Source organism: Loxodonta africana, chromosome 15 (genome assembly GCF_030014295.1).
Source record: "Loxodonta africana isolate mLoxAfr1 chromosome 15, mLoxAfr1.hap2, whole genome shotgun sequence".
Taxonomy (NCBI): domain Eukaryota; kingdom Metazoa; phylum Chordata; class Mammalia; order Proboscidea; family Elephantidae; genus Loxodonta; species Loxodonta africana.
The window spans coordinates 20,835,935-20,861,192 of NC_087356.1; the positions used below are offsets into that span (position 1 = coordinate 20,835,935).

The 25,258-nt window shown below is 40.5% G+C and overlaps 1 protein-coding gene across 3 annotated transcripts in view; it reads left to right on the forward strand.

The window, feature by feature from the left end:
• The window catches only part of MEIS1 (Meis homeobox 1), a 142,814-nt gene that overhangs the window by 64,929 nt on the left and 52,627 nt on the right, over window positions 1-25,258 (forward strand). For all 3 annotated transcript variants that reach the window (XM_064268661.1, XM_064268663.1, XM_064268662.1), the window contains exon 8: window positions 15,884-16,029. In XM_064268661.1, the coding sequence (XP_064124731.1) occupies window positions 15,884-16,029 (146 nt within the window). The remainder of the gene's footprint in view (window positions 1-15,883; window positions 16,030-25,258) is intronic.

The window sequence follows — 25,258 nt, forward strand, 5'->3', positions numbered from 1 at the left end:
TTCTACAGTTTTTGTGAGGGTTAATTAACCATGGTTTTGGGTACCTAGTAAGTGCTCAGTAAATGTTTATTTTTATTGTTACTATTGTTCTTAGGATCTAAACAAAATATGGGCTATAATTGAAAATTAGTGCTGTTTTTCTATAATAAAAAAAATGGGTCTCACTCTTCCTGGAGCTTAAAGACACTTCCTTAGGTCACGGAACTTTTTTCCATATAAATAAAATAAAACTTTGATGTTAACTACTGCTTTATAGTTCAAAATTGTGCTGTTAACAACTGCCATAAAAGTATTATTTAGAGTAAAGTGGAAAAAATGAGAACTTGTATTTAAAAATTGCTTTCCAGTGTACTCCCATAAACCCACAGGCTGCCAAGTTTACACGATTTAGGTAGCACTGCCCTGGTAGTGTGGTGGTTAGGCTGCTTGGCTACTAACAAAAGGTTGGCAGTTCAAACCCACCAGCCACTACGTGGGAGATGTGGCAGTCTGTTCCCATATAGATTTACAGCCTTGGAAACCATATGGGCCAGTTCTACTATGTTCTATAGGGTCGCTATAAGTTGGATTTGAATTGCTTTTGTTTGTTTGTTTTGTGGGCCATTCATGTTCACTTTGAAACATAGAAGGTTGTGCCAAGTTACTTCAGGGCTTCCTTAGGACAAAAAAGAAGAAAAAAGAAAATGGTATGGGGTACTAAAAATAAAAGGGTGTAGATACTTTGAAAAGTTTGGCAACTAGGAATGAGGATGTGATGGGGCAATGGAGAGAGATGACAAGAGTGACATTGATTGTTTCACTGCTTTGGGTGAGGAATAAATGTCCCCCTGGTCAAAAAAAGTGCTAAACAACAAAATAATAATCACGAGAACTAATGTTAACAGAGCTAACCCACTGCTGCCAGGTGACATATTAAGCATTTTTACGCAGCTTATTTATTCTTCCCAACAACTCTAAGGTGTCAGTACTATTACTATGCTCACTTTTTCCAGAGGGGTGAACCAGAGGTTTGGAGAGGTTGAATAACTTGCCCTGGGTCACTCAGCTATTAAGTGGTAGAGATAGGATTTAAATGAAGCTAGACAGTATGATTCCAGAGGCTAAACTATCCTCTTATAATATCTCCAATGAAGAAGGCAAGAAGTGAAGTATTGTAGGTATTGAGGGGCAAGAGGACTGTAGCACCAACAGAAAGAGATGCCCCGAATATATGACGACCTGGTTTCCTCTGATAGGCCAGTTAGTCTTAGAGACATCTGTGAGGTCACAGACTCAGAATGAGGCGCTGAGCAGCCTTTCCACAACCTAGTCTAGCAGGTCCAGGCACACTCTTCATGGCAGGCGGTGACGGAGGCTGGCGTCACCATCTACTTTAGCTAGGCATTGCATGCTCTCAACACACTTCCTGCCTTTATTTGCCCATTGTTGTTACTGGCTGTACAATCAGTTCTGACTCATGGCGACCCCCATGTGTGCACAGTAGAACTGTGTTCACAGGGTTTTTAAGGCTGTGACCTTTTGGAAGCAGATTGCCAGGCCCACCTTCTGAGGTGCCTCTAGGTGGATTTGAGCCGCCAGCCTTTTGGTTACTAGCCAGGCACTTAACCACTTGAGGCCACCAGGGACCCCTTTATTTGCCTGTAGGGAGGCTTTCTCTGCCCTCTGCCCCTTTGGGCTGCCCACTGTGTCTAGTTGACTTTTCTCCAACCTTTGGTTCTCTGCTCAAGCACTTCCCATCTAAGTAAGTCAATTTCTTCTGTTTCACATGCTTCGAGATCAATATTTCTTCCTGCATGACTCTGTGCCACCAGGACCTTGCTCAGACTCACAGTGTGGCCCTTGGTCCTGCAGCTGCAGCAGCCCCTGGGTGCTGGTTAGAGATGCAGAATCTTGGGCTACTGCCCTACTGAATTCAAATCTGCATTTTAACAAGATTCCGTGTGCTTTGTAGGCACATAAAAGTTGGAGCAGCACTGCCCTGGAAAATTAATTTTATCTTTAATATGCCCACCAACATGGAGTCACCACTTTGCAAAGTGGGCTTGTTTTGGAAGGCAAGCGCTTGTCCCTGATGAACTGCATGACTGCTATGTGCTGCACGACCAACCCACAAAAGAACTAGGGCCTCAGATAATCAAAGGTGGGAACCTTAGGTGCCATAACAGACACACGCTAATAATTCTTAAAGCCTTCTTTGAGAAGCTGTGGGATTTTTTGATGGCTTGCTTGAAATAAAACCCATTGCCATCCAGTCAGTTCTGACTCATAGCAACCCTACAGGACAGAGCAAAACTGCCCCATAGGGTTTACAAGGAGTGGCTGGTAGATTCGAACTGCTGACCTTTTGGTTAGCAGCCAAGCTCTTAACCACTGCACTACCAGGGTTCCTGCTTTACAATAGGAGAATAAAAATGCCTCCCCCCATCCCAACTTCTTTCTTGCCCATGGTCAGTGGTAGAATTCCTGCCTTCCCTGTGGGAGATGCATCTCATGCACAGCCACTGCCCATCTGCTTGCCTTGTTGCTGTGATGCTGAACAGGTTTCAGTGGAGCTTCCAGACTAAGACAGACTAGGAAGAAAGGCCTGGTGATCTACGTACAAACCTTATCAATCACAACAGCCTGACCATACAGTGCGCAGATTGCCATGAGTCAGGGACCAACTCCACCCAACAGCGACATACTTAATATCTCTTAATTTTCCCCCAAAGGCTTGCCAACCTACATTTCACAACCTAGTTCCACTTCGCTTTGTATTTAAAGAAATCTACCTGTACAGAATAAGATCTCTTTTTATTTTTTCCCTTGACTCATGGCATTTCTTCTTGCTCCAACTTCTGCTTACCCCAGCTTCGTTTTCTCTCGTTTCCCATTGGCTCATCCTTCATGCTCCACCTTCAGCTGCCAGATTGCCCTTCCCACATACACCATTGCCATCTTTCATATCTCCTTACCAGGCTGAGATCAGAATAAAAGGGCATCAGGAATAGAAAACATCTCCAAGGGATGAAGCAGAGAGTACCTCGAGAGAAGATTCCCAGGAAGCCAGGGAGAGTCCTGGAGGGGGGGACTGGTACAGCAAGTTCAATAAATGAATTATAACCTTCACTGTGAAGGCTTCTGGTTTATCTAGCCACAAGGACTAGTGAAGTTATTCTGGTTTATCTGGTGTCGTTTATAAATGATGTGGTCCAGATTAACAAAAACCCTATTTTTTAAAATATTAATATTTTAAATTTAAAAATTGGGGTGTATTTTTTATGACAATATTTCCGGAATGTACATCACTATATCATACCTGAAGCCCTGATGGGGCATTGTTAATAGCTCCACTGCTCTTACGCTGGCAGTTCGAATCCACCAACCTTCTCCTTCTAAAGCCTGTGGGACAGCCCTACTCTGTCCTATAGGTTCACCATGAGTTGGAATCAACTTGATGGCCATGGGTCTGGGTTTTTTTTGTATATCATATCTGATTTTATAACAACCATTTTATTTATAATTTAACGTCCTTGGACACATGAGTTATGGCACTGTTCTGTGTATTTATTTCTTTACCACATCGTGGGTGTATATAGGGCTGTTTTCCCAACACTAAATGCCTCTTTTTAGATTCTTATTTTTGCTTTTTTATCATAATTTTACAAAGCTCTCAACCTGTAAACTATGAGGTAGGAAACCAGAGGAATAAACTTTTGAGAACTGTATCTAAAATAAACTTAACTCTTCTGACTGAGGGTCTTATGGTCATTTCTCCATAGAAAGTATATGAGCTTAACCACATAGAATCTGAGGTTCTAATCCAGGAGTTCTCAAATTTGTCTGTACATTATAATCAACTGAGAGCTTTAAAAACACTAAGGTCTTGGCCTCATCCTTTAAAATATGAACTTAAAAGGAATTTGGCGAGACTAGGCGTCAAGATGTGTGTAAGTTCCCCCCGATAATTCTATGTGTAGCCAAAGTTGAGAACCACTGCTTCTAATCTGGATGTCAGAACCTTTTTTCTTAAAACCCTACTTTAGAAGTGTATTCTGTATAACTGAGTTTACTGAAAAAGGGGTGTTTTGGATCAATAGTGTTACCCTGTCTGTGTAAAAGCGTCTGTATATACACACATACATCATATGCATGTACGTATGCAGAATACTATGAATGTTTAAATATAAATATGTGGCAAGATTTTGGAGATATTACAAAAATAAACATGGTTTGTATATTTGCTGGTGTGTCAGGTCCCACATGCAGCATTTACTTTATTGACTAGAAAGCCCATTGTCATGGTTATGTAGAACTTTATGACCACTGGTTAATGTAACTTATGTATGTTGGTGGAAACCCTGGTGGCATAGTGGTTAAGTGCTACAGCTGCTAACCTAGAGGTCTGCAGTTCAAATCCACCAGGCACTCCTTGGGAACTGTATGGGGCAGTTCTACTGTGTCCTATAGGGTCGCTATAGGGTCACTATGAGTCGAAATCGACTCGACGGCAGTGGGTTTTTTTTTTTTTTTTTTTTTGGTATATATGTTGGTGGGAATACTTCAAGTAATGAACTTGGCATATGTTCCTAAAATAGCCTTAAAAAATAGGCAAATTATTAGTACCTAAAATGCTTTCAGGAAACCCTGGTGGTATACTGGTTAAGAGACTGGCTACTAACCAAAAAGTCAGCAGTTCGAATGAATCCACCAAGCACTCCTTGGAAACCCTATGGCGCAGCTCCACTCTGTCCTGTAGGGTCGCCATGACTCAGAATCAACTTGATGGCAATGGGTTTGGTTTAAAATGCTTTCTGAGCTGTTGATTCAGAATGAAAGTTTGTGATTTGCACTGTTTTACCTTTGCAGTTGCAAACGTATTTTCTTTTTTTCTTAGAAAACGGTCAGGAGAGGGGTTCTATTTTGTTTAACTGTTAGTGTAAAGGCATAGATTTCATAACATCTTGCAGAGCATTCCCAACCTGAAGTTTCTAAGACTCTATGAAGTTGTGCTGTTTTTGCAGGGATTTTCCATGGCGTTTAGTTGTAAAAAAAATGCTGAAAGGATGAAAAATGAGTAAAATCTGTGTGTGTGTGTGTGTGTGTTTGTTTTTTTTTCTATTCCTCATTGCTGTTTGTCCTCTGTCTGTAGGCAATTAATTTGCTCTTGTTCCCCTGAGGGGGATTCAAGTCAAAAAGTCATACTGAATTACTAGAAAAAGGTATTCCTATCTCAAAAGGACAAAGTACAGTGGATCAAGAAAGAAAAAGCTTGGAAAATTCATCACACTTCTTGGTATATATTGTGCCTGCCACGGCCCTCTGCTTGTCTGAGTGCTCACACAAAATAAATCTTAAGTAAACTGTAAATATGACTGCCGAGTGACTCCTACTGACAGTTTTTACTTTCTGTCAAAGTCCAGTATCTTCATTTAATATGATCAGATGCATGTTAAAGTTTTGGCAAAATCATTCTCTGCTCTATTAAAATCCGGGGAATATTTTCTTTCTGGGTTTCAGTTATTTCTTTGCTTTTGTTCCATATTTTCACCCAGTCAAGTTTTATGAATTATTTGTGTTGACAGTGAAGAATCATGGAGTGATAGATGCTTAGCTAAGTACGTTATTTATAGTGAAGAAGTTATTCTGAATGTGTTTCAACAGGCTGGCAGTCCCTGCCTTATAAACACCCAAATTATGAGTGACCTACATATACACACGCATGTTCAGCCTAGCTGTACTCCTGTTCACACTGCTTTACATCCACAGAACCCACTTACAGTCCTGGCAGTTTCTCTGAAAAAAACGCCTCAGAAATATATGTGTTCAGAAACACATGGCTTTCCACATCTGGGCAGGTGTAAGCTGGGGGGTGGGGGTGGGGAGGATGTGGTGGTCAGTTTGGGAAATTGTCGCTGAATTTTGTTGGAAGTTTGGCATTTGTTGATTTAAAAAAATAAAAAATTCCCAGCACAACTGTATTAAAAAACAAACTACTTATTACTCTACCTGAAAATTCTGCCATTTAGAGATTCATTTGCATTAACAAATTTTCTTTCTACTGGCAAACGCTTTCTGGAAGGTCAAGGGGGCATTAGTCATGCATTGCAAGTCTGAATTATTTCTTTCAGATTGCTTTCTATCGAAAGACTGACTTTGACCAATTAGACTGGAAGGTTGGACGTTTTGGTTGTTGGGAGATGCGGAGGGTGACTTTAGAGCAGAAAGAGAATATGGGTGGTTTAGGTGACGTAACCACAGTGGGTGGCTAAGGGCATTTTCAAGGCATTGGGGAATTGGAAACTCTAGGAGAGGGGCATTATGTGATATGAAAGAGATATGAAAAAGGAGGTCTTAAAGGCAATTACACATATTTTAATATTTTCTTAGGCTTACTGTGCACAGAGATAGGAGAAGAAACTAGTCCTCTTCCTCATTCTTATGCTTTATGACTTCGTGCACCCGCGGCTCGCCCACCACCACCTGAAACTCCATTCATTTAATGAATGACTTAGGCTTTGATGGACTAGCCTTGAAACCTCACTTGCTTCTGTGTGAAAATATATTCTAACGTCTAAGGAGCCTGCTTACAAATTAACTTTCAGAATGTCATCTGTATCTAAACAGGGGTCTTTCTGAATGGACTCATTGCGTTTCAATTGTCCCTCATTTTTTCAGTCTTAGACTGGAATCGGGATTGTTAGGTTGAACTAGAAAGAGACACTGGGGAGTGAGACTTTATCTGGCAGAATTTATTTATTATTAGGGCATGCAGTGGAGATTACACTGATCACTCCATCGATACCTTTATAGGTCATGACTCTTAGACTCCTAGGGGGAAACACCCAAATCCTAACCATAACTTGTAGGCCCTGTGTGGTCTTGCTCCTCTTACCTTTCCAGCCCCATCTCTTTTCCAGGTTTTCCAGGCTCCTGTTTTATGATTGTGTCATGCTTCCTCCAGCCACGCAGGGCCTTAGCACATGCTGTCCTTTTCTCTCTGTCTGTTTAGACTACCCACTAAACCCAGTTGACTTTTCTCCCCCTTCAGATCTCTGTTGAAGACCATTCCCATCCTAAGTCCATTTCCTCTGTTTCATGCACTCCTAGATTGATATTTCTTCCTGTGCCTCGGTTTGCAATTGTGTGTTTATTCCTGTGATTATTTTGTTTAACATCTGTGTCCTCTAGCTGGTAAGCCATGAGAATAGGAACTCTTTCTAATTTGGTTTACTGTTTGCATCCCTAATGGTTGGCATAGTGATTGGCACATAGTAGAAATCCAATACTTTCTGAAAATGAATAACTGATGAGAGTGACTGCTTATGCAAAAGATGGTTATACAAATGTGGGGCTCCCTTTTAAATGCTACATTTTACTCTTTAGAAAAGGGAGGGCAGTACCATCATAGGAAAAGGTACTTTCTCCAGGTTCTGATTCTCCTTTTCTTCCCTTAGGTTTCTGTGATGTCAGGGGTCCACTAAGGACACAATCAGGCTGTGAGCTCATTTCACAATGGTTAACTATTAACAATGTCTTGTCACAATTTAGCAAATTTAAATTCAACTAGAAGGGAAAAGCCTCATGGCACGGGTCTGTGGAGAGACTCTTAAGAAGCATATCTAGGCATTTCTTGGTAGAAACGCTAATAATACGTTTATTTAAAGACTGCTTATTTTTAACCTTCTCCGCCACCATTCTCACCACCGTCCTTTCAGTGAGTGCCATTGATCTGTCTGTACCACAGGACAATCTGTGGAGTCCCTTCTTGAAATTAGCATTGCCGTGGCAGGTGTTAATGTCTGGCTCCTTGTTGTGGTTTCCAAAGGAATCACCCCGAAATTTTCGGGAAAGCTGTAGAGGGTAAAGTAAAATATATGAGAACGTACGCTCATTATTTTTCTTTAATCAACAGGGAATCACTTTGAGCTAAGAAGAACAAGGAAACCTTAGATTCCTAAGGGTAAGAAGAGATACCAAAAGGAGGCTAAGGAGTCAGTAGAACCCTTATTAAAGTTAAACTTAGGTGTTAACCACACACAAATATGTAACATATTACATACTTGGGGATACATGAAGGATCTCCCAGTTTTACACATTGGTTGCAGATTTGAGTATACTGAAGGGTACTGTGTTTCTTTTGAAAATGTCTAAGATGACTTAACGAGTTGTGTATTCCTATGTCTTTCCTCTAGCTCCCAGAATCCTTTCCAAAATCTCCTAGGATCCTAGGACATTTTAGCCTGTACTATACAGTATCAGATACTAAGGTCCTCTGATAACCTATTGCTGAAAAATTGATGAGGGTGGGGGAATGTATGGGGAATGTAGGGGATGCTGTGGGAAAAGCTGATACTGATAATTTGGCAACATCAAAGAAAAGCCAGAGTTGTAGAGTTTTAGATTTAGCACCAGATGTTTTGGGCATGGATCTAGAGTCTGAACTCAGGGTCAGATTGTCTGGTTAGCAACAGTTGAGTGTCTTCATTCTGGTAAAACTGGAAGATGTATAAAGGGGGTTGTGGTATAATTAATTCTTTGGGGGAAAATGCAGAAGGAAACAGATAGCCTTTGTTTTATTTTATTTTTTAACAGGAAGAATTTTTAGTTAGGTAGATAGTTTTAAACATTAACTGTAGGAAGTAAGGGGTATATTTCTGAAGGTATATGGCAAACATTTTAAAGAACTCAGATACTTAAACTCTTAGCCCTTCTTTTATCCAAGAAGAGCTTAATGGCTTTAAGAAAACTTCCCAGCTATGGGGAATTCATTTCTTCTCAGCTATGGGGAATATTATAGTTTGCTGAATTTTATTGGTAAGTATTTTTTAAATATTTAATTTAGATGTGTATCAAAAAGAAGTGTAACAGCTAGCAATTGAAATTATGGTTTTCTCTGTGCAATGGGGAAAAAAATGCTTTCATTCCTTTGATCAGAACAATTAACAAGTTTGTACAAATGGGGTGGCACTGGGGTTGGAGAACGAGGAAAAGTATGACTTGGTCTCTGTTTTCGGGTATCCTATAATCAAGCTGAGGAGACAGAGACAAATATCAACAGCCCTGTTAGAGTATGGTGTGTGTTAGGATGGAGGCATGTCAGGGGAAGAAAAATCGCTCAGGGGTGGGGCGAGGGGTCACTAACTCAGCGAAAAAGGAGAAACCAAACCTGTTGCCATCAAGTCGATTCCAACTCATGACGATGTCACGTGTTACAGAGTAGAACTGCTCTATAGGGTTTCCTTGTCTGCAATCTTTATGAAGCAGATTACCAGGCCTTTCTCCCATGGTGCCACTGGTTAGATTCAAACTTCCAACCTTGAGGTTAGCAGCCTGTTGAAAACTGTTTGTATCACCCAGGGACCTCTAACTTGGCTAGAGTCCAGTAAATATTTCTTGTCGGAGTGGCAGTTGAACTGAGCCCAAGCCTTATGGGTCACTAAGGGGTTTGCCATATTGTCTAAGGATGAAAGGGAAGGATGCTATAGGGAAAGGGATGAACATAAGGAAATGCAAAGAGATGAGAGAAAGCTATGTGTGCGGTGAGAACTTCAAGTAGACTCCCGAGACTAGGGGTGGGGCAGTGAGTGAAGGAGCCTATAGGGGCTTGGCAGAAGACAGACTGGAAACACACCCAGGAGAGAGCTCATCAAAAGCCTCCCATGCCAGGCTCAAAAGTGTGACCTTTATCCTGAAGGCAGAGGGTAGTCGCTGAAGGATTTCAAGTGCTAAGGCTATATGATCGGATATGTGTTTTAGAAAACTCATTCTGGCAGCTGTTATGCATGCTAAATGAAGACAAAAACACTGCTTCAAAATGTCTGAAGTCATCTAGCTAGTTCTGAGAAAGGGTCTTCTCTGATTCTTATCATTTATCCTCTTAACATACACAAAAACATCATCCTTTCTGACTTCTGGCTAATTAGATGCAACCCCGATTGGGAGGTGTGGGCTTGGGGTAATTTTTATATTTTTCCTAACTACCCTGGACCTCAGGATACCCAGATAGTTCTTCTACAAAGGAAACTTCTTCATGGTAAGGAATGTTTGCACTGGCAGACACTAGGAAGGCAGGAATGTTGTAAACCCTACTTAAAGGGTGAGATACAGTTCTTTCCTGCAGATGTGCTGTGTGAGAAAACATAGAGGGAAAAAGAGAGAGAGAGAGTGAGGAACTCTGTGGTTCTGCTTTCTTTTTGTTGAAAATCAGAATATGCCTCAATATTTCTACCTGGATGAAAATTCAACCACCTTACAACATGAGCTGTACTTTCATAAGAGTGCTTTTGAGCTGACCATTTTAGACAACTTTAAGGAGCCCTGGTGGCATAGTAGTTCAGAGCTACAGCTTCTAACCAAAAGGGCTGCAGCTCAAATCTACTAGCCGCTCCTTGGAAACCCTATGGGAAGTTCTACTCTGTCCTATAGGGTCACTATGAGTTGGAATCTGACTAAGAGTCAGAATCAACTCTACAGCAATGGATTTTGTTTGTTTTTTGTGGGGAGGAGCCCTGATGGAACAACGGTTAAGTGCTCCAGCTGCTAACCAAAAGGTTGGCAGTTCAAACCCATCCAGTGGCTCCATGGGAGAAAGATCAGCTCCAGTAAAGATTACAGTCTAGAAAACCCTATGGGGTGTTCTACTCTGTCCTATGGGGTTGCCGAGTTGAGATCAACTCCAGGGCACCTAATAACAACAACAGAGACACAATAGAATAGTATTGAAAGATACAACTACAAATGGCCTTGGTTTTTGGAGTCTAGGCACATTTTGGGGACAAACATGCGATGCCTAAACATTTGAGGAGGAGACTAGGAAAGGTTAAGGAGAGTACATAGCCCGAGACTATGGTGTTTCAATATGTAAATGAAAATGGCCTTGAAGCTAAGGTGGCTTCTAGTAAAACAAGAGGGTCCCCAACCTTACACGTTGGTCTGCCCTGGCAGTTGAAAGTTCATATCCCTAATTAGGAGTTGGGCCTCTATGACATAAAGAACCCTCTGATGGACACTCCATTTCATTTATACCTGATGGCCCACTGACATTGAAAGTTCCGATCAGTTGTGATGTAAATCATAGGCGCTTTTGGGGTTTTTGTTTTTGCCTCGCCCGGAGTAGGTTTTTGGGAATGGCAATCTTAGGGGGAGAGAGGGGCTAAGTAGGGAGAGAAAAAATGGGAGCGGGGCTTTGACCTGCTGGAGAGGAGCCCCTGCTGACACGGTCAGCCTGACCCATTGAATGGTCTGAATACGATAAATGCCGCTTTATCCTGCCTTGAAAGGCACGAGATAGCGCAGTCTAAATGCCTGGGCATGCTTAAATAGGCGACTTGGGTTGTTTGAGTTGAGCGTGTTTGAAATCTGAGCTCGCTGACAGCCTGGGAGCTGCCACAGGTCACCTGCCTTGCTCCGTGGGGACAGGCCCAGGTCTCACAAGAAATTGTCCGTAGACCAATTGTAGTACAAATTCCATTCTTTGTTGGTTGGCCTCTTTCACTAGACCATGGCCTATAAAATTTTGTAAAAACAATTCTTAAATATTATTTGAAAGGGCAAATGGCCCACGCTGAAAGGTTTGACAGTTTGACATATAGTGCGTGGTTTTGATAGCTCGGAAACTGCAAAGTGTGGCCAAGATTCTCCTCTGGCTTGTTAGGAGCCTGGTGTTTTCTTAAATAGTGTCTTGTTGCTGTGCAGTGTTCCTCTGCTCCTAGCCATCTAACAGGCAAGGAAGGAGTCGGCTTCAGTGATCCTAAATCCTTTTCGACTAATTTGTGAGAGAACAGGAAAACAGCTAGCACCTTTGAATCCAGCGTCCAAAAAGCTCAGAACCAGGCATGGCCAATTAAGGTGCTGTCGGAATAATCATATCAAAGCAGATTGCTATATAGAATTCTGATAACGCCAGGGCCAGTGCCTAGAGAAAGAGGAGCCCAGAGTTGCACTTCCATGAAGGAAAAAAGGGATTTGAGTGCCCGTTCTCATCAGAGCCGGGGGAAGTGGCAGGAAGTAGATTTCTGCATTAGAAAGTTCCATTTGTGCAGCCAGTAAGCGCTCAGCGCCCCCTCGGCTGCCTCTGCATAGCCAAAGGCCATTTTCAGGAGCCTCTGGCCCCTCAGTCACTGGCCTGCTAGTTAATTGCCACATGGACTTCATGACACATGGGAAGATAATATGACATTTTCGGTTTCTGTCACTAGCAAACGCCACAACGTGGCTTGCAGTAGTTGCTAAGAAGCTGTCAGAAACCATTAGCAGTTGGCTAAAGTCGCCCTATGGCATTTCCTCATAGCATCAGCAAAATGAGCATAAATCACCCACTGGAGCCTACTGCTATCCTAATGAGGCTGTAAGCTTGTTTATGGACTAGCATCATTTTTATGATTATTTCCACCTTTTCAGTTTGCCTTCATTTGGTGGCAGGAGAAGTCAGCTCCAGGAATGAAGTCACTGCTGACATTTTACAAATGTGGTTCAGAGCTGCTGCCTGCTGCCGTGTGGTCTGCCAGTGGTTCTCCAAGTTTGTTTAGTGATCTTAAAAATAAAAAAGGGAAATAAATCCTCGCGAGACCGCATCAAGGTGACTGTATCAAATTGCGGAGTGAATGAAATGCTAAAAGTACAATTGACTCTTTAGACTCTCTTCGGAGGTTGAGAGACGTCTCGAGATCAATTTTCAATTTTAGAAAGTGGAAGAGGTTAAACAATTTATTAAAATCTATGAAAGTGTTTGCTTTTAGAATAGTCTGTTTTATTATGCTCTTCTCCTTCCCCATCCTCTCCATTTCCCTAACTTGTGTCTGAAAGGAGCAGGGTTTATTGTTTTAGGCTTTTCTGAACATGCACCACTATTTACACTGGATTGAAAGCATTTGCTTCCAATGAAAATCTTGTCTTAGATTACAACCCAGCAGTGTAATTTCCCTCCCAGATGGGAGTAAAGTAGCTGTATTTGCCTAAAAACAGTAGGAAGAACAAACTGTGCATTAAGCCCAGGCTGTTTTTGGCTTGAGCTAATGATGTAATAGAAACCTTTTATTCGGGAGAGGTCACTGCCAGGGACTGAAGGGAGTGATCTGGCTCCGGCTTGAAAGGTTTCTCCATTGTATCTACATAAGTCTTCACTTAAAAAATTCTGCTCCTAATGCTTCTGCTTTCAAACAGCAGAAATAAACAGGAAAGGTTCTGGCGAGTGTTAGACGTGGAATGCAGAAAGCCTTCCTGCCCTAATGGAGTATATAATTCAGGTGCCCTCAAGGCACGCTTTCAGGAATTCTTTTGCCCGAGGTAATGGGAAGCTAAGGCTGCTTGAAGGCCTTGATTATCTATTGATGCACAAAGCTGGAAAAAAGTCATCTCCGCTGGATTATAGTAGATATTTCCATAAATTATCAATGAATTCTCTTCGAGGCAGGCACTAGGCATTGCCTGCTAAATTAATCTGAGGGGGTTTCGAGATGGATAGGAAGGTTTTTCAATTTTTTTTTTTAAAGGTGGAAAACAATTGTGGCCAAGCGGTGAAAAACAGTGTCATTAGGTTGGAAGCTTTTCGTTTTTAATCAATGATCGAGTGATATGCTTCTTTGCCTTGGTTACCCTTTGCCTCTTGAAAGTTGATTAGCCCATTGAAATTTGAAATGCTGTGGAGTTGTTTTCTTTTCTCATGTTTCTTTAATGAATTGTTATTTTATGTGGTGAATTGCTTCCTAGAATAAAAAGCCTCTTTAAATACTGGACTTTCAAAGAATTTATTAGGCAAATCCAAGGAGACTCCTCACAGAGCACTTGGTTATGCAAATAGAAAGTGTGGTGGGGTGGAAGGAGCTCCGTCTGACCTAGGAATATGGGTGCCCAGTCCAGCACCCACACCAGCAGCTCCATCTGGGTCAGCGTGACCTTGGGCAAGTCACAGAAGAACACTTTCCTCCTTGATACAGTGAGGGCTTTGGAATTGTGAGTCTTCATGATCTTTCCACTGAGAACACAGCTATGATTTTGGGTAACTTTAATAAAATATATGAATTTTAAATAAAATTATAAATTTTAAATTAATAAAAATTCAAACAGTGGAGTTCTGCAAAAGTTTTATATTTGTGGCATATCAGTAATTAGTCTGCTCCTTTTTCACCCAAAAAACTTTTTTCAAACAAGGCAATTTTGGGGTGATTTTCTTTTTGATGGGGAGGGAGTCTCCGGAGGGAACTGTTAAGAACAATTGATTAATTGTAACTGAACTACTATAGATTAAAGTAACTGAAATCAAGGTAGAGAATTATTTTTTATATGTAGAATCTAAATAACAGAATTAAGAAATACAGACATTTGTGAAGTAATGTAAATAAATCTGAGACTTGTTCCTGGTGGCACCATGTTTAAGCGCTCAGCTGTCTTACCTAAAGATTGATGGTTCAAACATATCTTTGGGAGAAAGACCTGGCAATCTTCTCTAAAGATTAAAAAAAAAAAAAGATTACAGACAAGAAAACCTTGTGATAGTTCTAATCTGTCACATGAGGTCACTAGGAGTAGGAATCAACTCCAGGGCACCAGACAACAACTACAACAAGTTCTAGCGCACAGCCACTAGGATGCTTGTCTTATCAAAGTTTCAGGTTCTTCGGGCCATGTAGGTTGCTCTCCAATGAGTTATTTCATCCAGCGAATGTGCTCTTGGGTACATTTGTTACCTCATTGCTAAACTTTGGTCCTATAGCTCTTCTTTTTGGGCTCAGATCAACCTGCCCATTTGTAAAAGCCAGTAGCTTCCACAGAGAGCTGGGACAACTAGTCCAAGCTGTGGCTTACAGGAGACTGTCTTTGATAGAAGCTAAGTGACTTTTTAGCATGGTGAGTTTAGGCCATTGTTGTTTTCCCTTTTGAATTTTGTGCCAAAACCAAAAATGGAATACAAATTCCGTTCGTACCTTGTGACTTACTTTGGATAGTGTGACTATATGGGCTGATGTTTTGTACTTTTCCTCGTTTTTAGTGTAGCATTGTAAAAGAATTACTATGTTTTTTGTTTTATTATGTTGTGGAGCCAAAATGTTTTCTAGAGGAAACAATTCAAATTTTAGAATAAGAATCAAGAGGAAAATAGGACGCAATATTTAGGAATATGTTAGCAGGTGATTTTTCAATGAGAAAAATTTTGATCTGAAGAAGTTTTAGAAACTGGATTATTAGTATAATATTCGAATTTACTCTTAATTTAACATTATTTTACTTAAGTAATTAGTTATTTTCTAATAAAAAAATGATTTCAGGGATTTTTTTTTCCCTGACTAAACTTGATACTCCTTTTCTATTATAAGAGAAATTATATCCTATTTGAAGCATCCCCATATCAAACAACTTACATGATGGATTGCCTGCCTACATTTTCATGGCCTACTTTAACTAGTTTTAAGATGGATCTTTTGGGAAATAGTTGATATCTTAAATGGATATTCTCACCAGTTGATGCCAATGATTGTATGTGGGACCCAGCACAAGGCAGGCCAGCACCGCTTCAGTGGCTACTGCCATATTTAACTCCCAAAATATTTTTATATTTTTATAGGAGTTATACTTAAGGTGTCTCAGCTCTACATGTTGGAATAATTACTGTGGCAACAAAGCTACTAAAGAGATTGCATATTTCCCTCCATTCCCTTGGACCTTTTAGCACTGTTTTTTGAAAGAAGTTCTTTAGAACCAACTGCTATTGACCCTGGGCCTTGTTCTTTCGCTTTGTATGGGGAAAAACATAAAAACAAAACAACAACAATAAAACAGTACCAAAGAAACTATTAATCATTTAAATTGCTTTTTTGGTTTTGTTTATATCATATCCAAAGGCATTCTATTTGAATAAAGCATGTCAAGGTAGCATCAGTCAAAATTTGATTCACTATGTTTGCAGGTGATGGCTTGGACAACAGTGTAGCTTCCCCCAGCACAGGTGACGATGATGATCCAGATAAGGACAAAAAGCGTCACAAAAAGCGTGGCATCTTTCCCAAAGTAGCCACAAATATCATGAGGGCGTGGCTGTTCCAGCATCTAACAGTAAGTGGACTCTAAATGACATATGTAAACTAACTATGGACAATGAACCAGTTTTGCTAGAAGACAAAATTAAAAAAAAAAAATCCCTCTGGACTTGGAATATTTCATAAATCACTGAGTTCTCACAGTTTTTTACAAAAGTGTTAGTACTTGTTTTTTTCAGATCCATCCGCCGTTAAGGACTTTTGTTTGAAGTTTACCATTGCAATTTTGTTAAGCATTAAGGTTTAAGCGTTCATATACACTCGTGATTTTAAGTTTATATGTTAATAATGTTGCTATCCTATGGGTGATCCTTAAGTGCTTAGAACTAGCACCCACCAAGAAGAAATTAAGCCAAACCCCAGAAAGACTTAATATCTTCCAATACTTTTAATGGATTTCTACAGCGAATGGTCCACAAAAATTTTAAATTTTGTTGCAATGGCAAGATGATCACACCATTTGCTTTGAAACGGTTTGAATACATTGGCTTCCATTACAAAGCCTTCATCTGAATCAGAGCTACACAGTGAAAGTTGTCCCTGTATTTAGAACTTGTAAAGGAAAACAGCAATATAGAGTCAGCTCTTCCTGTGTAGTCCCCTGTGACTTTTCAAGCAGAGTAACAGTTTATATTGTCTGTGTGAGCATTGCTGTTTTTCACTGCAGGAATTCTCCGGGAGATGTGAGAAACTGGAGATTTGGGGCCTTATGCCACCGGGGGATTTGTTTGGTTTGCTTATTGTTCTGAATGAATTTCATGTTCAAAATATTTATAATCATAATATTTTGGTGGATATTTTTGTAAGTGTACACTGATTTAATGATGTCGAAGGAAGAAGATGAAGTGAAAATTTATGGGTAAAATAATATTTTAAAATTCAGCAAAATCGTTGACCAGGGAGCCTTGTGATATTAGGGACAAAAAGATGAATTTAGACAGGTGGTTGCCGGGCCTAGCCTAAAATGAATGAATGTTAAAAACTTTCAGCCTTTTTTATTTTTTTTCTTTTCGTGCCTGCAGCAAACTTTTAATATTACTGTTTTTAGACTAGATGGCTTTCCTTCATGTCATTTATTTTTCTAGAAATATAAAAATTCCATGTTGTCACAAACATGTCCAGAACCTGTTGAGCCTCACATCCTTGCCGGCTTTGAAAGCCACGTCCCTTAGTGAGTTGTAATGATACAGTGAAACAAACTCAGGGACTGTCCCAAGGCCACGCCGATTCTGAGCCTTTAGACAGAGGCTATGCATCCAGTAACACTCCAGGGTATAAATTCATCCGGATTTCCCAGGGTCGGTGAATAAAATAAAAACTAAGAGAAGCAGGACTAACTAAAAAAATACCTCTATCCCTTCCCCTCCTATCAAGCGTTCAAAGATCACCTAGATCATGTTGGCAGTTTTTGTACAAACTTTCGGGGTTGCTTAATGCTGGTAGTTAGTTGAAAGGGTTACGTTCTGTTTTGACTGTTAGGAGTTTAACATCATTTTTTAGCTTTTCATAAAATTTGACTCGGGTACCACTCCTTATCTGACATTCTGAGATCTGCCCTGGGCAAGATTCCTACTGAAGATTATCAACCACTATCAAGCTGGAGGGTGGGGGGTTGGGGGGGTGGGGAGACACGGGTCTAGAGGGTATATCATGAAAAAAGTAAATAGCATGGCATTGAAAATGATCAGAAGACAGGAAGTGACAATTGGCTAAAAGCAATGATGCAACTATGCTGATGTTTCCTCATTAGAGCTAACCAGCTAACCTGGTCTGAGGTGTGGGTGGGGAGGAGGCAAAATCAGGTTAGCCCTGAATTCACTGCTTATACTAACAGGAAAAAAGAAAGAATGGATTTCTTCAGCTTCCATCTCAATCTGTAAAGAAGCTTTGGCTTTACTCGAAGCTGAGGTACCCCTGAATAAAATATAATCAAATATTGGTTCAGACAGAATCAGGAGAGAGAGAAAGCAAGCTCTTTTATTCGTCCTCCAGATTTTCTGTTTTTCTAGTCCGTAACCTTGTAAAGAACCTTGCAGAGAGCTATAGTATTTCCTTAGGAAAAAAATATCAAAAAACCTTTTAATAGCCAGAATGATTTTACCTGCATTGCAATGATTATACGGACCATATGTTACTGGGACAATTGTATTAGGAATTATTCGTTAACTGCTTGATTTCTTGAGACCTGGCTAATTCCCTTCAGCTTTGGGGTCCTTGCTGGCCTGTGCCACTGCCCTGAAGGGGAAGTCCATTCTTCCATGTCTCCCGGCTTTCTATGAATGCCTCAGAGAAGTTGGCTTATGGTTTGTACTGGGTATTTATACCCTCCCTGTCCACTCCATGGAGTCCCTGGGTGGTGAGAACAGTTAGCACACTCAGCTGCTAACCAAAAGGGTGGAGGTTTGAGTCCCCCCAGAGGTGCCTTGAAAGAAAGGCCTGGCAATCTTTTTTCTGAAAAATTACTCTGTGAAAACCCTATGGAGCACAGTTCTATTCTAACACACATGGGATCACCATGAGCTGGAGTCAACTCCATGGCAGTTGGTCCTAGTACCCATTCCTCAATGCTATCTGCCTCCTATAGAAATAATGGCAATGATAACCATCCCTGAAAAATCTAATTGCTCTCATTAACAGCACCTGAAAAGCAAAATAAGGAGATATGTTTAAATTTGCAATTGATTTGCCCTTTTCCTTCCCTCAGTGAAAACGATTCCTTTCCCTGTTCTCTAAATAAATACAAAAGCAAATAGATCGTTAGTTACCAAGGGGCAATCTTCTCTCTTGTTCTGATACATTCCTTGCAGGAGTGCATGGACGCTTTGGTAATATTTATAGTCAGAAGCTGACTCTAATAAATTCTGTGGAAAAACGGAAGACTATAGAGTTTAAAGAGTTTTGTTATTTGCCCAAATGTAAGTAACTACCGACATCTCAATACTAATATTTTGGTAACTTTATTTCAAGCCCTGAGAGGTCTTCAGGAATGCAAAACTCCTTTGGACGACTGGGTACCAATTTCAAATGATCGCATTATTGCTAGATGATTAATACAATTTGTTATCTAGAAAATCCCGTCTGAAATCTTGCTAGATGTAAAAGAGCAATTGAAATTCTGACTAATTAAAACCATAGCAATAACAACTTATTAGCAAATTGTAAGCTAGTCTTTTTTTAAATACCAATACTTTTTTGAAAACAAATTGCTATTTTTTTTTTCTTATTTAAATAAATGGGTCAATCCTTTTACTGGGTTTATTCTCTTAAAAAAAAAAAATTGCCTTTGAAAGGCCTTTCAAGCGTTTGTATGTTAGAGGTGCAGCATAGGCTTGAATAAAATAAAATAAAAACCTTTCTGGATTTGCACCCTAGCTGCACGAGAAGAAAAATGTGCTGTGCTGTGCAGGTAGATTTAACCAGTAGCACGTTTTACTGCTCCAGAGAGAACTAAAGGCTCGTTCTTGGCCTCACAGTCTCTTGCAAGCTAAACTGGACGTACTTGCCTATAATGAAAACAGTAAAAGAAAAAGGAAACAAACTTTAAACTTTGGTGGTTATGGGGTAAAAGGAAATTTCAGTGATGTAAATTTCTAGCTTTGACTAAGTGGAACATTTGCCAGTTTTGATAAGTAGAGAAGGGCTCTTTAAAAAAATGACTCCCTGGGACTGAAAGAGTGACTGCCATTATTCAGATAATAAGAGAGAATTAGGAAGAAAACAAAAGCATTTATTAATAGGAATGCTTGCATTTGCCTGAAGATAAATGATTGCAAACAATTAAAAAGTACTTGATATTTGCGTATGAGTCACTGTATAGTCACACTTAATTAGATCGGGGCATATGCCACATCAAGGTTTCTTTTTCCTTCTTGAGGGCATTGTTCCAACTGTAAATAGAACCTACCATGTCATAGTGCTTAAGCTGAATGTGTTTTGCATATTACTGGTTCTTTTGCTACCTAGCGTTGTAAAAATGTGAGCAACCCTGGTTGCACAATGGTTAAATGCTCAAATGCTAACCGGAAGGTCAGGAGTTTGAACCCGTCAGCTGCTTTGCGGGAGAAAGCAAGAGAAAGATGCGGCAGTCAGCTTCTGGAGAGATTTACAGGTTTGGAAACTCTGTGGGGCGGTTCTACTCTGTCCTATAGAGTCACTATGAGTCTGAATTCGACTTGAAGGCAATGGGTTTGGTTTGGTTTGGTTACAAAAATTTGTGCTCAGGGGCCTAGTGAAAATGAAGAAAACAGATAAAGACAATGTTTAAGGTTAAAGTCAAAGGTCTTTTCTTTTTTGTTTTCCTTCCATAGCATATTGCCGTTTTAAACATAATTTAAATAGAAAAGCAGTTAATGTGGTTCTTATTTAAAATATGCAATAACTATATTTTCCTGCATGGAACTGCAATGTGTCCCAGGAACTCTGAAAGTCAGGGAAAGTAGAGGTGGTTCAAGGACAGGCTTGCAGTGTCAGGTGAAGAAAGCCGTCAGGGGGTGACATTTGGTATTGATTACCCAGGGGACTATGAGTCGGAATCGACTCAAGGGCAACGGGTTTGGTTTTTTTTTTTGTACCCAGGGGAGGTGATCCTGAAGGTGAACTGATTTTCATTCCCATTCTCTTTGACTCCCCATCCTTTGACTCATTTTGCGGATTCCATTGGGCTAAGCCTTACTATGGAGACAAACCGTATTTCTAAGTCAGATACACACATTTGCCAACGTCTGCTTGTTTGTGAACTTCCAGCTTAGAAAATATTTTTCGTATGTGTGGCCAAATTTACATCTCCATTTCTGATTTATGAGACTTTCCTCTCATTGTGGATAAAGCCAATGCGAGGGGTTGTAGAATCTTCCAGGTTGAGAATGGCGTTTCCATAGCAACACTATTAGATGAAAAGTGCCCTGCGGGTCCTCCACTCTAAGGATGGAGTAAATGGAATTGAATTCAGAATTGAATGCTCTAGAAGAGACAGATGTTATTTCATTGGTTTTGCTTTTGGTAACAAGATCTGTTGGAGATATCTTAGTGCCATCTCTCTGCTTGCAATTTGGGGAAGAATTAGCTCTCTAAACATTATTGCTATAAACTATTATTTCAGTGAACTCTGTACGTCTAATTGGTATCCAGATAACCCATTCTAGTGATCAGGGTAAGTAAAAGATCAAAAGAGAGAGTGATGGCCCTAGCTAGGTGGTGGATGCTGTTTGCTCCTCTCCTCCCATTTCTATTGCTCTTTCTATCCCTCACCTCTATACTCTGCCAGCTTTAACAGTGAATATTCTTACTGTGCCTTACTGGCTAACATCCTTAGTTAACATTAGTCCTGAAAAGGTGACTGGGCAAGAAAACTTATTTTATGCACTCTTGCCTTTGAGAAAGACAGTCCCTCCTTCAAACTTGTCCTAACCTACCTTCATGTTCATGTGCCTGAGCCAAGGGAGTTTATATTTGTGGAGATGGCAGGTAACTTTCATTTCGTCCTCACTGTATGTTACCTGCAGATATATTATTAAATTAAGACTCTTGAAAACTAGTAGGAAAGAGTGAGAAGATTTTTTCCTTTGCAGATATCCATGTGCTATATAAACAATGAGCTCGCTTATATGTCTAAGAAGAATATCTTTATGGTTGTTACCTTTTCCTTTACATGTAGTAGTTTGCCATTCACTTTCATAAGGTTTAATAATGACAATGGTCAGAGTTAGACTTTGCTGAAACTACCTCAAGCTTCAATCACAAATCCTTCTATCTTCATTTTAAAAGACCTCTGCTACTTTGAAGATACCCTATTTCAAGTTTGATTAGATAGGATCCTGACTTTTTTTTTTTTTTTTTTTTTAATTTTAAACCCAATTGAGAATCATCTATCTTAGCAAGGGGGGGTGGGGAATGGAGCAGGTTATTTAATTACTGGGGTGGGGGGTGTTGGAATGCCCTAATTCTTCTGTGATATACATCATGTAAACTCTGTTTTAATAATGAAGCGGATGGCTTCTAGATTCTGGGGCAACTGCCTTTTTCTTTTTTCCTAGCTGGTTTTTGAAATCCTAATGGGATGGGGGATGCATTTTCCTAGGTCAGGTAAACTGAAAAGATTACAGCTGGAATTCTTCACCCAGAAGAATCGGAGTTAATACTAATGATCATTGTGAATTAGAAGATCAAAGGCGAAGCATCAGCCTGCTCTCCAAGTTGTTGCCCCAGAGGCCATTAGTGACCTGGCAGGGCTCTCTCTCAGCCCTCCACATACCTCCTTCCCCTGGCCCTGGCCTTGCTTCCCCACTCCTAGTTATGCACCTCTGACCTGGGGTAATTACAGTCCCTTGATGAGGAGACATAGGAGAAGACAATCAAAAGTAAAAACAAGTCCAGCTTTAAAATCGTGGGCTTCTTCAGGTACATAAGCCTCATAGGCAAAGGGGGCTCTGAGTGGGGCCCTATGTCATAGTCAGGGGTGATGGAGACTTTTGTGCTCAACCCAATGGTTTATTCATTTCACTCGTGCTCATGGCCTTCTCTAAGAGACTTTTATGGAGTCTGGTTGGCAGTTTGTCAAATTAGTAAAAAATTTTCCTTTTGTTTGGGGATCGTGGTTTCAGGGGACATCTAAGTCAACTGGCATAATAAAATCTATCAAGAAAACATTCTGCATCCCACTTTGGAGAGTGGCATCTGGGGTCTTAAACACTAGCAAGTGGCCATCTAAGATGCATCAATTGGTCTCAACCCATCTGGAGCAAAGGAGAATGAAGAACACCAAAGACACAAAGTAACTATGAGCCCAAGAGACAGAAAGGAGGCACAAAAACCAGAGACTACATCAGCCTGAGACCAGAACTAGATGGCGCCCGGCTACAACCAATGACTGCCCTGACAGGGAACACAACAGAGAACTCCCGAGGGAGCAGGAGAGCAGTGGGATGCAGACCCCAAATTCTCGTAAAAAGACCACACTTAATGGTCTGACTGAGACTAGAAGGACCCTGGAGGTCAAGGTCCCCAGACCTTCTGTTAGCCCAAGACGGGAACCATTCCCAAAGTCAACTCTTCAGTCAGGGATCGGACTGGACAACGGGATAGAAAATGATACTGGTGAAAGAATGAGCTTCTTCGATCAAATAGACGCATGAGACTATGCTGGCATCTCCTGTCTGGAGGGGAGATGAGAGGGCAGAGGGGGTTAGAAGCTGGCTGAATGGACACGAAAAGAGTGGAGGCAAGGAGTGTGCTGTCTCATTAGGGGGAAAGCAATTAGGAGTATATAGTAAGGTGTATATACATTTTTGTATGAGAGGCTGACTTGATTTATAAACTTTCACTTAAAGCACAATAAAAAAAAAAAAAAAAGATTACAGCCAACAGGGTGGAGAGAAGGAGTATGCTGTCACATTGTAGGTGCAGACATAAGTGTCCATACAAGCACAGTTTATTCCATTGATGGTTGCTGATGCACCTAACTCTTTCAACACTAGCCCGGCATTCATACTGCAAAGGCTTTATCAATACCATGTCTCCTTTTTATTTCTAATAGTGATGATATATTTTTGGAGATAAGACATCAGACTTGGTCCATGTCTATGCAACTGCTTCTCCTCAGTTTAAAATTGGAGTACCACGTGTCTGTCTGAGTGTGTGTACTTTTTTTTTTTTTTTAAACTCAATCCATCTTTTAGGGATCTGATGTAGGTTTGGCTTTTTACTTTCTCTAAGGTTTCTGGTGAGGATACCTTGCCTGAAAGTATGACGAGTTGACTGAGGCAACATTAGGTGTCTTCATTTCAGAAAAGATTCCAGTGCTTTATTTCCTTTTGCTTTGATCCCTTGTTTCACAGTAGAAGTCAATTTACATGTCATGGAGTTGAGAATAGACTTAAATGGAACCGTCCTCATCAGATCTCAGTCTTCCTTATGAACGTATGTGACCGTGTGCTTATGTGTTCCCTTGTACTTGGGCATTTTTCTGTAGAACACATCTCTATGAACCCCTGAAATCTCTAGTAAACCCTTGGGGAAAACTGAACCAGTTTGCTGCTTTAATCTCCTAAATAGCCGTGCGCGTGGCGCTAATTCTTCGGTTTCTGTAGATGTGGGCCCATGCCAGAGGGCAATCAAGGAGCGGCGACCACCTTGCAATGGTCTGTTGCTCCAGGGACAAAACCCTCTCAGCCCTGATTGGAGCTTCTTGATTGCCATGAGGGAACAGACATTGTTTTATTGAAGCTCCAAGGTAGTAGTGATGGGGATTGTGTACATTCATATCAAAGTGATTGCTGCTGACCAGGGTGCCGGTGTTTCAGTAGTGTTGGTGCCTACATTTGGAGACCCCTCAACCTGGTAAAGTTGGATTGCTTCAGTGGATTTGATATTCACCTCAGTGTGCCAAGGGCAGGAGATAGGTCCCAAGGACTCACCTATTTCTTAGTGGTCCTCAGAAGCGACTGTAGGAGCCAAGGAGTAACTGGGAGGGTTATACCATGCCATTTTCTATCTTTTTAGTCCTTATTTTTTCTTGCCATTGCAAAATGCCTTCACTAAGCAAATTATAGCCCTGTGAGCATGGGTCCCAGTACAGAGTGTATTGCTCTCTCTTTGAATACTGTGAAGAAAAGGTAGACCTCAAATAACTTGATGCTATAGATGCCAACATCCTACGTTAGTTGATATTTAAATGAGATAAAAATTACTTGGTTGTATAACATATTATCCTAAATATTTTGAAATAGACACCCTTGGTTTGACTTAAATAGCCACTTGAATTTGAACATCCTGCTGATGTTCTCTCTTCAGAAAAAAAGTACGGCAGTATATATAAATGTAACCTTTTGGTTGTCTTTGTCTTTTGGATGTCTTCATAGTCTGAGGTTGGTTTTTTATCAGTTTTTACATTAAGTTTGTTGCTAGCATCCTACAGAGCCTACATGCTATCACTGCCACCTTGTTCCATGACATGAATGGCCACCGAGAAATCAGTGTTCTAGAATGTTCTTGGGATGTCCAGAGGTCAGGAGGTATAGTCTGTCAGCATGAACCTTCATCCTAAGAAAGATCAATGAATGGAAATCATTTCTCTAGCAGTTTTTAGAAGTTAAGAATAATTCCTACCTATTATTTGATGAAAAGCCAGTTTCCAAACTACCCGGGCGAATAATCTTCACAAAAATGACTTGATGCCACTGAAAAACAAGATAAAATTATTTCCTACCTAGCTAATGTTACCTTTACCATGTTTTTAAAAATCAAGCTAT